At 44.4% G+C, this 13036-nt stretch overlaps 1 protein-coding gene across 3 annotated transcripts in view; it reads right to left on the bottom strand.

The window, feature by feature from the left end:
* Positions 1-2521: 2521 nt before the first annotated feature.
* MYPN (myopalladin) overlaps positions 2522-13036 on the bottom strand; it is an 88837-nt gene continuing 78322 nt past the window's right edge. For all 3 annotated transcript variants that reach the window (XM_084904240.1, XM_084904241.1, XM_084904239.1), the window contains 5 exons: positions 12909-13035; positions 10748-10955; positions 8769-8934; positions 6319-6452; positions 2522-4385 (listed from right to left, as the gene is read on the bottom strand). In XM_084904240.1, coding sequence (XP_084760366.1) covers positions 4216-4385; positions 6319-6452; positions 8769-8934; positions 10748-10955; positions 12909-13035 — 805 coding nt within the window. In that variant the 3' untranslated portion in view covers positions 2522-4215. The remainder of the gene's footprint in view (positions 4386-6318; positions 6453-8768; positions 8935-10747; positions 10956-12908; position 13036) is intronic.

The following is a 13036-nucleotide window of genomic DNA, read 5'->3' on the forward strand; positions in this document are numbered from 1 at the left end:
TTTTGAGGTTCTTCTGGGGTTTCATGAACGATACATGTCTAATGAACAGTGGACAAAATAGTAGGGTCTAACGGCACCAAAGGGCGTGTTTATTTCTACTTTCCAGGCAGGCCCTGCATGGGCAACGAGGGGGAGTGCGTCCCTCACCGACGCCAAGCGGACGGCTTTATGGCACCGGCATCCCTCTGGGCCTTTCTGGGTAAGCTCTGACGTGACCTTCCTGAACCTTGGCTTCTTGTTCTTATTGGAATCACCTGGGAAGCTTTAATGATACTGATGCCTTTTAGGCCACAGCTTCCTGATTTGGAATTGTGACCTGGGCACCGGGATTTTTAAAAGCTCCCCAGGAGATCCTGATGGGCAGCCAAGGTGAAGAACCACTCCTCTACACTCAGTTCACTTTATATTAGAAACATATTGGTTTACATAGAATTTGGAAAGTTCAATTTAGGTCAATAAATATTTATTGAGTACCTACTCATACAAGGTACACAGCAGACTTTTGACACAGCCCATACCAACAGGAAGCTAAAATCTAGTATAGGAAAGACTGGGCTAGAGCAGGGGGAGGGGGCAGGCAGCTAGAGAGAGGCTGTGCTTTACATAAAATACTATACAAAGTGCTCTTCTTCCATCGAAGACATTTGCTGTGAGATTTCAAAGAAAAATGGAGCTGGCCCTAACTGGTTTGGCTCAGTGGATAGAGCATAGGACTGCGGACTGAGGGGTCCCAGGTTCGATTCCGGTCAAGGGCATTTACATTGGTTGTGGGCACATCCCCTATGGGAGGTGTGCAGGAGGCAGCTGATCGATGTTTCTCTCTCATCGATATTTCTAACTCTCTATCCCTCTCCCTTCCTCTGGGTGAAAAATCAACAAAATATGTTTGAAAAGAAAATAGAACTGCGTTCGGTTGGGGTCTGGGGAGTCAGAAGACATTTCACAGAGGCAGTGGTCTCTGACATGGCTCTTCAGGAGCAGGGAAGATGTCCCTAGGTATAGACAGGGAGAGAGGCTTCCAGGCCGAGGTGAAAGGGAGGCCTGTGGCTGGAGAACAGGGGCCTGCGTTGTGTGTGCTGCCCCCTAGGGGGGGGGGGGGTTTCTGAGTGACAGGTGAAGAGCGTTGGGATCATATTGGAGCAAGCCTTGAATGCCCTAGGGCGGAACAGTTGGCACCGGAGTGAGCTCCAGAGAGCCACTGGGGGTTTGAAATTGGGGAATAATATGACCAGAGTAGTACTTTGGGAAGAATGAGCTGATGCTGAGATTTGGGCTGGATTTGAGTGGGGGAGAAACAACAGGGTTAGAGGCCAAAAGGCCACTTAGAAGCATTTTATCATGATTGAGGGAAACTAATAAAGTCACAAAGTCACAAAGGTGACTGCAGGGGGATAGTAAGAAAGGGCAGATTGTTAAAAAAAAAGTTTTAGAATTAGCAGGACTTATCAATTGATTGGATAGAGGAAACAGAAAAATAATTTGGATCTTTTTACTTGGATGACTAGGTGCATTAATAGAAATTATTAAACTAGGTTGAAGAATCATTTATGAAAGGGAGGATGATGGGATCTGCTGAATATGTTGAGTTCAAACGTATCCAGGAGAACTACAACTTCTTATATAAGTATTCCTCATTGAAATTGAATTCTCATAGAATTCTCAAAGCAGGGCACCAATTTATTCAACTCAGTGGTTCTCAGCAAAGGGGGATTCTGCATCTCAGAACGTAAGGCAATGTACAGAGATGGTTTGAGTGGCCACAACCTCAGAAGGGGCTGCTACGCTACCGGCATTTAGTGGGTAGAGGCCAGGGATGCTAATAAGCATCCCCACGTACACAGGACAGTTCCCCCAAACAAAGAATCATCCAGCCCCAAATGTCAATAATGCTGACCTTGAGAAACCCTGCTTTACATAATCCAATAGCTCAATTTCAAGTGTGTGTGTGTGTGTGTGTGTGTGTGTGTGTGTGTGTCTTATATTTTAGGCTACACAGTGCCATCTAATGGTCAAATATAATATTTATCCCAGCTCTGGAACACCAAAAGGCAGCACATTTCAAAAAAATATTCAGAAAGCTAGGACAAATAAAGATGAAAACTTCCTCCCGTGGGAGAACTGTCTAGGGTTTACAGAAATGTGATGGGGAGGTTGGGTGTGCAACTGTGAGGGAGCCATCCTGGAGTTAGAAAGTTACAGGAGATTTCATAATAGACGCCAGTAGGGAAATAGAATGTCTTACAGGATGCATTCTACACGAAATGCATGCTATTTTATTACAGTTGCCCATATTGTTAGCAATGTTTCTGTATACATGAAAAAGGAAACAAAATCTAATAATTCTGCTAAATAATTGACCGAAATCTTGATTTCAGTCATGAAAAGATAGGACGAGAACTAGAAACTTCTATTTGAACATATATACACATACACATACACATACATACACATACACATATACATATACATATATGTGTTGTGTGTGTGTATATATATATATATATATATATATATCCCCAAGAAGCATCACTCTAAATGCCTTATATCTTACCTTCTCTACTAGATTGTAAGCTCCTTGAGGCCAGGAGCTTCCTATGTTTGTATATCTTACAGTCTCCAGCATAGCATCTTATATATACACAAATGACTTTTTGAGTGAATGAATTTCTTTTTATACTGAAAATCCTTGCCTTGAAGTGAAGAAAAGTGCCAAGCCTTTCTAAGCAATAACTATTTGTTCACTTGCATCATTTGTCTGCGGCGGGTGCCCAGCTCAGGGAACACCAGAAACGTGCGCACAGGGATCGGTAACAGATGCTTCCAGTTCACATCACTGGGGAGCAGACTGTGCTCTGATGAGCAATCCCAGGACAATTTTTGGGCTGGTGTGTGTGAATGGTAGATTTCTTTATCTAATGTAAGATTCATTCACCCAAAAAATATCTGTGGAGTGTCTACTTGTGCTAAGCACTCTTCTAGGCACTGGGGATATTGCAGTGAGCTTGTCCAAAAATCCCTTAAGTGGAAAGGCAGGTTTTGAATTGGTGGTTTAGAATACAGAGGCAAATTCCCTTTCCCTTCTACTTTCCCAGTTAGCGTAATATTTCATAGATAGAAAATGCAATTTGATTAATGACCTCCTAGGGGTTCACAACTACTAACTACCTCTCCTTGCACACCCACTGCTCTGCAGGGGCAAGTGAAGAACTCTCCTGTCACTTCCTTCCCTTGTTTGCATCTCTTTCTTCCTCACTGCCTCATACACTTCCAGACTTTGGGGGTGAGGGGAGGAGTGGGAGGGTCAGTATATTTATGGGCAGACAAAGATGATTCTTGCATAGTTTGCAAGTGGCCACTGAAGCTAGTCATTTTTAAAAAGTGTCCCCACAGAAGATTTCTTATTGGCTGGTTTATTAGCAGCTCCGTAGTTCTCGAGTCTAGGGATATATAAATTCCACTCACCATTGTAAAAAAAAAAAATTGTGCAGACAGGTGGGTGGAGCCCTGTTTTGGCTATAGGATAAGTGCCCTGTGCAGTACTGAGTGTCGCAGTGATTTTGTTATCTCAAGCACACTTTGGCACCTGATTTTGTGGCTCAGTACACCCGGGATAAGCAAAAACGCTTCTCGACGTATGTGACTTGCATGGCATGACCTCCTGATGCTAAGTAGAAGCTGACTTAACGAAGCCACCGGAACTAAAGCTGTGGATGTAATCAGTGAAAGGCGATGGAGAACTCCCATCTTCTTCCTTTTTATTGTGTGGCGAGTTAGTGAAACCTAAGGTCACTACTGTTAAACTCTTCTCAGCCCAAGCATATATGGCCCCTAATTGCTCCTAGGAGAGTCTACTAGGAGCAATCTACTACTAGGAGCAATCCAGTAAGATCTGGGACTACATCCCTGACCCAGCACGGGGCAGGGAGCATGCTAGCTTTCCCCCAGAGCAGTGGGTGGCAGCGGCTTGACATCTTTGGTTCCCTCTGCTATTGTCCTCTCACGTTTTTGTTGGAATCTTTAGAAGGCACAGGCCCACCTCTCTTCCGCAGCGGAGACCGCAGGAGTCCGCCAGGGATTTACACAAAACACTCCTTGCCGCAGGCCCAGCAGGGTGGGAACTTACTCAAATCCAGTTGCTTGGAAAACTCTGGTTCTGGCTCACCCTCCTTCCCTCTCCACAGTCTGCCCCCTGACACAGCAGGCACCTAGACCTCCTCACAGTTCATCACTCTCCACCACGCTCTGAGAAGAGCACGAATACACCATGGTGCTTTCCATGGAGGAGAAGGCAGAGAAAATGTCAAGTCCTTTGCTGGTGAGAGATCCGTAGCGGCTGCCACTGGGCCGGATGGACATGGGCGGCGGGATCTGCTGGTGCCACTGAGCTGGAAAAGGAACCGAATGACATGTTGCGATCAGAGGAGTGCACCGCAGGCGTGCGTTCTTCTGCCACGCCAGCACTTTCTGTGGGGTCTTGGGAAAGCTTTCACATGCATCTGGGTCTGCAATAACTCGTTTGTAAAAGAGAACAATGAAATCTTTCCTTCCCTGCCAGGAAGAGGGAAACTGGGCTAGTGATCTCTTTAACGCCTAATTGAAAAACCTGTGATTGCAATCCAGTAAGATCTGGGACTATAAGAAGGAAGAGTGGGCGCCCAGGTGATTGATCAAAATTATCCCCTTTGACCGACCTAGCATGGGGCCTGCGAGGGGCAGTGTAGAGAGGGCTGTAGGCTCTCAGGAAGTGAAGACAAGAAACCTGTGGAAATGGAAGCCAAAGGATGGGTCCTGACCTCTGAGAAGTACCCGCCCCATGCTCTTATCACCCTAATCAGCCATGAGTTATAGCAAGAAGACTGAAAAGCAATTACATGCCATCAAGCACGGTTCAGGGCAAAAGAGAATGTACAGGGGATCCCATGTTCACCAAGCACTATCATAAGGAGACCCTGCTTTTAGCAGACACAACCAGTAGGCGTGGCCCATGGCTTGAACGAAATATCCATCCAGTCTCCGCTGTTGTCTCTGATTCAGAAACTGCCACACAAGTCTTTTGAGTAGGCTTTGGTGTGAAGAAGAGGGAGTATCAGGAGAGGAATCACATTCTTATTTATAAATTGGTCCACTGTTCATTTCATTGTTTTAAATCAGTCTTTCAGAGTTTAAATACTTCTGAGTGAATTAAGATCAAACTTCGGAAGCTACAAAACCCAGGACAAAACTTACAGGGATTCCACAGGAAGAGCCAGCCCTTGGTAGCTAAGCCTCACCCCCAGCCCACTATCCCTTAGCCTCACCCTGCTCTCTCTGAGATCGCACCCAGACTTTTATAATTGTTACTTTTAGAAGTGAGTGAGAGAGAGAGAGAGAGAGAGAGAGAGAGAGAGAGAGAGAGAGAGAGAGGCCTACTGTCCGCATTCCTCAGACAGGCAGGAAGTGGGGTGAGGGACAAAGTGGACTGATTTTAGCCCAAGTTTGCCATCCCCTTCTCCACCCACAAGTCCCAACTAAGGAAACAGCGCCTCCTATTGGTGCTGTGGAGTCAGGACAGGAACAAGGAAGCGGTGAGCCAGGACAGATTGAACTGGGAACTCCGCCACTGTGGGCAGGGTTGGGTGAGTCATCAGTCTCAGGGGTTATTGGTCTGGAGCTGGAGACCTAGTTCCTTCAGACAGGTGAAGCTTGTGAAATGGTGAAGGAACCTGGCCTAATTAACAGACATATCACTGTCCTCTCTCCACTGACTTTCCCTGGGGAAAGTACATTAGAGTCAGCTTCTCTCAGAGTTGAGTTTCTTTTAGAGCCTAAGAATAAGGGAAAATAATCAGAAAGCCATATATTTCCTCTAAATAGTAGACCTAGGAAAATAGCAGGCCAAGTCTCCTCCACTACGGCACAAGAAAAAAAAAAGGGGGGGGGGGAAATTTGGTATATGCCTATGAATAAATAGCAGGGACCTTAGGTTCTAAACAATTACTATTTTTTTGTTGTTGTTGTTAATGCTCACCCGAGGATATTTTTTCCACTGATATATACAAGTAGAGAGAGTGGAAGGAAGGAAAGGTGGGAAATAAGAGAGAAAGACTGAGAGAGAGAGAGAGAGACATCAATTGGTTGCCTCCCCCACACACCCTGACCAGGGCCAGGATTAAAGCTGCAACCCATGTTCAATTGACCAGGAATTGAACCCTTGGCCCTTCAGTGCAGGGGTCAACACTCTAATCACTGAGTAACACTGGCCAGGGCAAAAGAAAAAAAAGAAAGATTTAAAAAGTTGCCTATTACATGCAGATGTTCAACCGATGCCAGCACACCTACCGTATATATCCAGCCGAGCGGTGCAGGACACGATACCGGCTTCGTTCTTTGCCGACAGGGTGTACCATCCGGCGTCTGACTTCTTGGCGGGCTGAATGAGGAGGCAGACATAGCCCGTTGTGTCCTGGTGCATACTGGAGAAAAGAAAGAATATGTCCCTATTGCATCTGGGGGCAGAGACGGCTTGTCAAGGTTTGGGCTCAGGGACACTCTGGGGACACATCCAGTGGTGCGGTGTTCCTAGGCGGGGGGAAGGGGACCCCAGTTTAAAGCAAATATCAAAGCTAGCTTGAGGTAGAAGGAAGTGACAAAAGAGCCACAATTAACCCAGCGAGGCCGTGAGGAGGCTGAGACCCAGTCTTGTTCTCCCGATCGCTCCAACTCCCCACCGAGGCAGCCCTACTCGTCACAACCAACGTCCAGAAAAATCTCTTTTCCAAACCTTTTGGACATTTCTACAAGAACTCTGTTAGGAAGTGATGGAAAAGCTTGGTCCCAAGCCCAGAGGAACTGTTGGCATGGAGGGAGTATTTCTTAATGTAACCAACTGGGCATGTGCAGCATTTAGCTCAAGACAGTTCAGGAGCAAATGAGCATATTCTCCTTCTGTTTCCTCCACATCAGTAGTTCTCCACCTTGCAATCCCGGATAATCCCACCAGGATTTCAGGCTGGGTTGAACCTGTTACCTTCATGTAGACCAGTGGTTCCCAATGTGGGGCACATGCCCCACAGGGGGGCAATTTGATTTTTAAGGGGGGCAATTCGAGAATGAGTCATTAACAGTGAATTTTTGCACTTCTTATGGCTCTAGGGGGCTCATATACAGTATATAAGTATATATTGTGACATATTTATGCATTTCAGTTCTCTATTATATGTTTTGAAACTTTATTTGCTATTTTTCATATCACTTCATATTCTTATTTTTTAAAAAACATTTCTTAGTAATTTCTTCCTCAGTACTTCAACTGGCCTTTCATGGTTTCATTTTTCTTTTTCATGGATGTGATGTTCTTTGGAAGCTTATTTAGACCAAGTTAGTGGCCTTTTAGGCTTCTTCCACATGAATAGGAGTTCACTTTTTGAATAAGAATTATATGTCATGCCCTGGCCAGTTTGGCTCAGTGAATAGAGCGTCAGCCTGCAGACTCAAGGGTCCCAGGTTTGATTCTGGTCAAGGGTATGTACCTTGGTTGCGGACACATCCCCAGTGGGGAGTGTGCAGGAGGCAGCTGAATCGATGTTTTTAACTCTCTATCCCTCTCATTTCCTCTCTGTAAAAAATCAATAAGACATATTTAAAAAAAAGAAGGAAAAAAAAGGGTTATATGTCAACAGGGAGGGGGGCATCAAGGTTTTGGAGATGCTTAGGTGGGGCATGGCCAAAAAAAGGTTGGGAACCACTAATTTAGACTTGTGTGAATTTGAGAATATTCTCAGTTCTTCCAGAGAAAAATCCTGGCCTATATAGACTTCTCAGATGCCCAAATTCTTTAAAACCTGACAGCTGCAACAGTCCCTGGGACAAATTTCCTTGACTGTGAAGAAATAATTCTCAGTAGGAATTTCTGTACTCTGGCTGCCTTTGTTTGCTTGCCCCCTTGTGGCATAAAACCAAAGTGGCAAAGAAATGAAGTTGGTTAGGGAAGCACTGTAAGAAACTTGATCCTTAAAGTTACTTTAAAAACAACCGTGTGGTGATGATGGATAGAGAAGGAGTTTAACTGCCTTAACGTTTTGTTTTGCTTTATTTTATTTTAGCTTATCATCATCACAGAGGTTTTCTGGGTACTGATATGACTAAAGACACATGACAGAAACTATGCTTAGTCTTCATAAATTCTTTGTTCATTTTTGTTTATTTGTGATTTTTTAAATCTTCACCTAAGAATATGTTTTATTGATTTCAGAGAGAGAAGAAGGGAGCAGGAGAGAAACACTGATGTGAGAGAAACATCAATTCATTTCCTCTCATGTGTGCACCGAACCTGCAACCTAGTTTATGTACCCTGACCGGGAATTGAACTTGCAACCTTTCGGCGCATAGGAAGATGCTCTAACCAACTGAGCCACCCAACCAGGGCTGTTTATAATTTTTATAGGAGTTCATTCGAGCCAAACTGATGACATATGCTGGGAAGCAAGATCTCAAGTGCTCCTCTTTAGACCTTTTTTTCTGTATATATTTTATTGTTGATAGAATTACAGATGTCTCCTGTTTACCCCCCTTTACACCCATCCTCCCAGCCCCTCATATCTCCCATGTCTTCACAGTTAAAAACGGTGGGATGTTCATGCGACAGACTATTCCCCAGCAACAATGAGGAATAAACTCTTGATATGCACAATACCATGGACATAACTCAAATGCATTCATCTCAGCAGAAGAAGCCAGATTCAAAAGGCTACAGACAGATGTGGGCGTCTGTCTGAATGTGGGGTCCGTACCTGATTCTCTCTCTGGTGCCAGGGATGGTCTCGTTGTCCTTCTTCCAGTAGAACACGGGCGGCGGCATGCCTATCACCCGGCACTCCAGCCTCACCAGGTGGCCCTCGGGGACCCCGCTGTTCTGCAGCTTCTCCAGGATCACTGGTGCTTTCTTCACCTCTTTGGCTGAACGAGAGAAGGACCGTTCTTGTGTGAACAGTAAGTGCCTGGGGGTTCATTTCTCAAACGCATTCCAGTCCTGGAACTTAGCAGAGTAGACCCCCACCCCCTTAGCTCCTCTTCAGAACACTTCTCTCTCCTCCAAGCGGGAGTCACTGCCTTGACAAAAGCTCCAGAAAGGATTAAAAAAAGAAACGAGGAAACCGTCTCTGTCAGAGGCAACCCTCAAGGGTCTAGGTCTCACACAGGGGATGCAAATAGTAGGTGTGCGATTTAAGGAGTTCCCCTCTTTGCTCAGCAGTAAAATTTGAGAAACAATATATTTTATGTGCTGCACATATCCGCTTTCTTTTATACAGGAGTTCATTTTGTAAAAGATATATTAATTTTCCTGAATTTTATTTGGAAAAAGTTTCTAGCTATAGAAAAGTTGAAAGAAGTATATACTATTTTTTATTTTTATTTATTTATTTTTTAAAATATATTTTATTGATTTTTTTTAGAGAGGAAGAGAGAGGGATAGAGAGTTGAAACATCGATGAGAGAGAATCATCGATCAGCTGCCTCTTGCCCACCCCCGACTGACTGGGGATGTGCCCGCAACCAAGTACATGCCCTTGACCGGAATCGAACCTGGGACCTTTCAGTCCGCAGGCCGACGCTCTACCCACTGAGCCAAACCGGTTTTGGCAGAAGTATATACTATTTTTTAAAAAATACACAAATTATACTTCCCAAGGAGGCTTTGAGGGGAGGCAGAATCAATTAAGACAATATACCACAGATCTTGGGGTTCCAGAGTCAATATTTCAGCAAAAGAGCGGGGAAAAGTAAAAGTTGGCAATCAACATATCATTGCAGAATAAACTTGTTCTACTCTGTCGGTAAGAAGAAATCACGAGTGAGAAAAAGAAAAAGAATATTGGGGGAACCAGCCACTAGCCTGGAGAGAGAATTAGCATGCGTAAGCCACCCAGATTTCCTGTAGGAGCCACACCTGGGAGAAAACCCAGCACTCAAATTTGTATGCTCTGAAATTTAATTCTGTTTGGACTACTACCCCGAAGGGCTGGTACCGTAAAGGTGACAATGACTTGTCCTGGTTTGCAGGCGTTCATTTTGTTCACATCATCTTTTAAGGTAAAAATTCATTGTCTAGTTATGGACTCAACGTTTGTTGGGCATCTTCCATGATGCAGGCAGAGTCAAATGCTGGAGATCCACAGAAGAGCAGGTCAGAATCTCTGACCTTAGAAGCTCATAGTCTCTTCCGGGGGCATGGGAATGAGCGACTACAGAGTAAGTGCTCTGAGAGCGTCTCCTGGCCTAAGTACCATGGAAACAGAGGAGGGTGTGCCTCATGGATCCTCTCTGCCTTGGTAGTGACATTTTAATTAAGCCTTAGGGAATCAGTAAGAGGTTCCTAGGCAGAGAAGGGCAGGTAGATGGAAAGGTATGGAAGCTTAAAGAGTGGGGTGAGGAAGAGCCTTGTGTGTTCCAGGAGTGATGATCTGTAGGGCAAGTGACTTGAATTTAGTAATGCTCAGTTAATTAATTGGGTAATTAATTAACTGATAAATTAACTATTAAAATGACTCATTTACTGCATGCATACTAGGCACACGGCACCCTATTATATTTTTAGCTTACTGATATGTCTTTGAAGCAATAAAGCAATGTACAAAATATGGCCCCTATTACTGTGAAGGGGAAACTAAGATTAGACTTGGTGGGGAAAAGGCCTAAAGAATTCTCTCAGCGGCTCTGCATATTTGGGCAATGACATTGGAAAGAGTCACATTTAAGCAGCAAACCTTACCTACTACAGTGAGCTCCAGACTAAAGGAATTCTGTCCCGTTTTGTTGGTAGCAACACACGTGTAGGTCCCCGCATCACGTTGAGTGAGAGGGTCAATGAGCAGAGAGTGGACTCCGGTCTCTCTGACCAGCATCTTGTGGGAGACATCTGGTAGCACAGGTTGGCCATTGAGCAGCCACGTCAGCTCTGGGGGTGGTAAGCCACTCACCTAAAAAAGAACCGGGACAGCTGAGGCAAATGAGAGACTGATGACAGGCAGATTGATTTGGTGGCTGAATTCTTCATCCTTATCTGGCACCAAATAGTGAAAGAAAACATGGAGTAGCGAAGAGACATTGGGACAAGAGGAATCTGGATGAATGGCCATATTAATTTAAATTGTATAGTATTTTGACCCCAAATTCAGGTCATTATAAATATATATGCCTAAGTGATCAGCTGACTAGCAGACCCACTGGTACCTATGATATGCAATGACCACCAGGGGGCAGACACTCAACATACGAGCTACCGAGTGACAGCAACTGGCTTTCGGGAGATGTTGGACTGCCAGTTTCATCCTGATCCCCACAGGCCAGGCCAAGGGACCCCACCGGTGCACAAATCCATGCACCAGGCCTCTAGTTATAGAATAAATAAGAATGAAGAAGCTAAATAGGTCTGCAGCGCCAGTTTCAGTGATGACATCTTGTTCACATATCTACCAAGTAAGAAGAGCCGAGTGAAAGGCAGACATTAAACCAGTGTTCCCAAACACTGCTGTGTATTATAATCACGTGGGAAGCATTTGAAAATCCTGATGCCCACTATTTAACATAGCAATGTTAAATCAGACTCTCTGGGGATGGGACCCAGGCATGGGTATCTGTTAGGGTTTAGGGTAATAGAAGTAATAGTCAATCCCAAATATTCTTTAGGCATTCATTGGGAGAGCAAGAATCACCAAGAGAAATGGACTTTATGAATGCTTACCCATAAGCCTTTACTAACTTGCATATAAATTTTCCATCGTACTCTGCATCTTTGTCAAGGCAGATGGGATGATTAAGCTTCTCTTCATACTGAGAGATATCCAGGCTTCCTAAGTGAACCTCATTTCTGATCACAGAATTAGCTTGTGGCATAGCTACAGGTGATGAATGTTGATTAGCAGTAGAAACTAGTGTCTGTTTTCATAATTGCCTTGGAGCCATCTTTTTATGATTATAATTTTTATTTTTATTTATTTATTTTTAAATAATTTTTATTTTTAAATATATTTTTATTGATTTCAGAGAGGAAGGGAGAGGGGGGAAAAAGAGAGAGGGAGAGAAAGAGAGAGAGAGAAAGAGAGAGAGAGAGAGAGAGAGAGAGAGAGAGAGAGAGAGATTATTGATTGGCTGCTTCCTGTATGTCCCACCCTGGATCGAGCCTACAACCCGGGCATGTGACCTGACCAGGAATCCAACTGTGACCTCTTGGTTTATAGGTCGTCACTCAACCACTGAACCATACTGGTCGGGCCATGATTATAATTTTTAAAAGGCTCTATCTCACAGCAAGTTGCTCCAAGGATGGAAAAGTCACACTTTTGGCTTTATAGTAATAAAGAATTTCCAGGCACCATAAGGAAAATGAAATTATAACACCTCTTTGGTTGTCTTTTACAAACACAGCATTAACTCGATACAATACCATGATGAAAATATGACGATTTAAGCCCTAGCCGGTTTGGCTCAGTGTATAGAGCGTTGGCCTGCAGACTGAAGGGTCCCAGTTAATGGCCTTCCCTGGGTTGCAGGCTCCTCCACGGCCTGAGCCCTATTTGGGGCTCATGTAGGAGGCAACCAACTGATGTGTTTCTCTCACACTAATATTTCTCTCTGTCTTTCCGTCTTTCTTCCACTCTTTTTAAAAATCAATGGAAAAATATCAAGTGAGGATTAAAAAAAAAAAAAGATATAATGATTTAAAAATTTCATGGAATTTGCCTGGTATTAAACGCTCTAAAAGAGCCTTGTGGGTGGGTGGGGGAAGTGATCTCTTGCTCTTCCCCAATCCCCTCTTCCTTGAAACAAACAAACAAATAAACAAAACAAACACAAACAAAAATAAGTGCAAACCAGCAACTGCAAAATGTGAACCGATCGGGAACCAAGGATGGGTGGGTGCCAGGGCCTACCTTACAGTCCAGCCGACAGAGGCGCCCCTCGTGAGCTACCATATCCCCAGGAGCCTGCAGGAAGTGTGGTCGGAAAAAGCGTTCCTGTAGGGGCTCCTTGTCTCTTTCTTGCACTCGGGACCTTCCCC

Source organism: Pipistrellus hanaki, assembly GCF_964339955.1.
Source record: "Pipistrellus hanaki genome assembly, chromosome: 14".
NCBI lineage: Eukaryota > Metazoa > Chordata > Mammalia > Chiroptera > Vespertilionidae > Pipistrellus > Pipistrellus hanaki.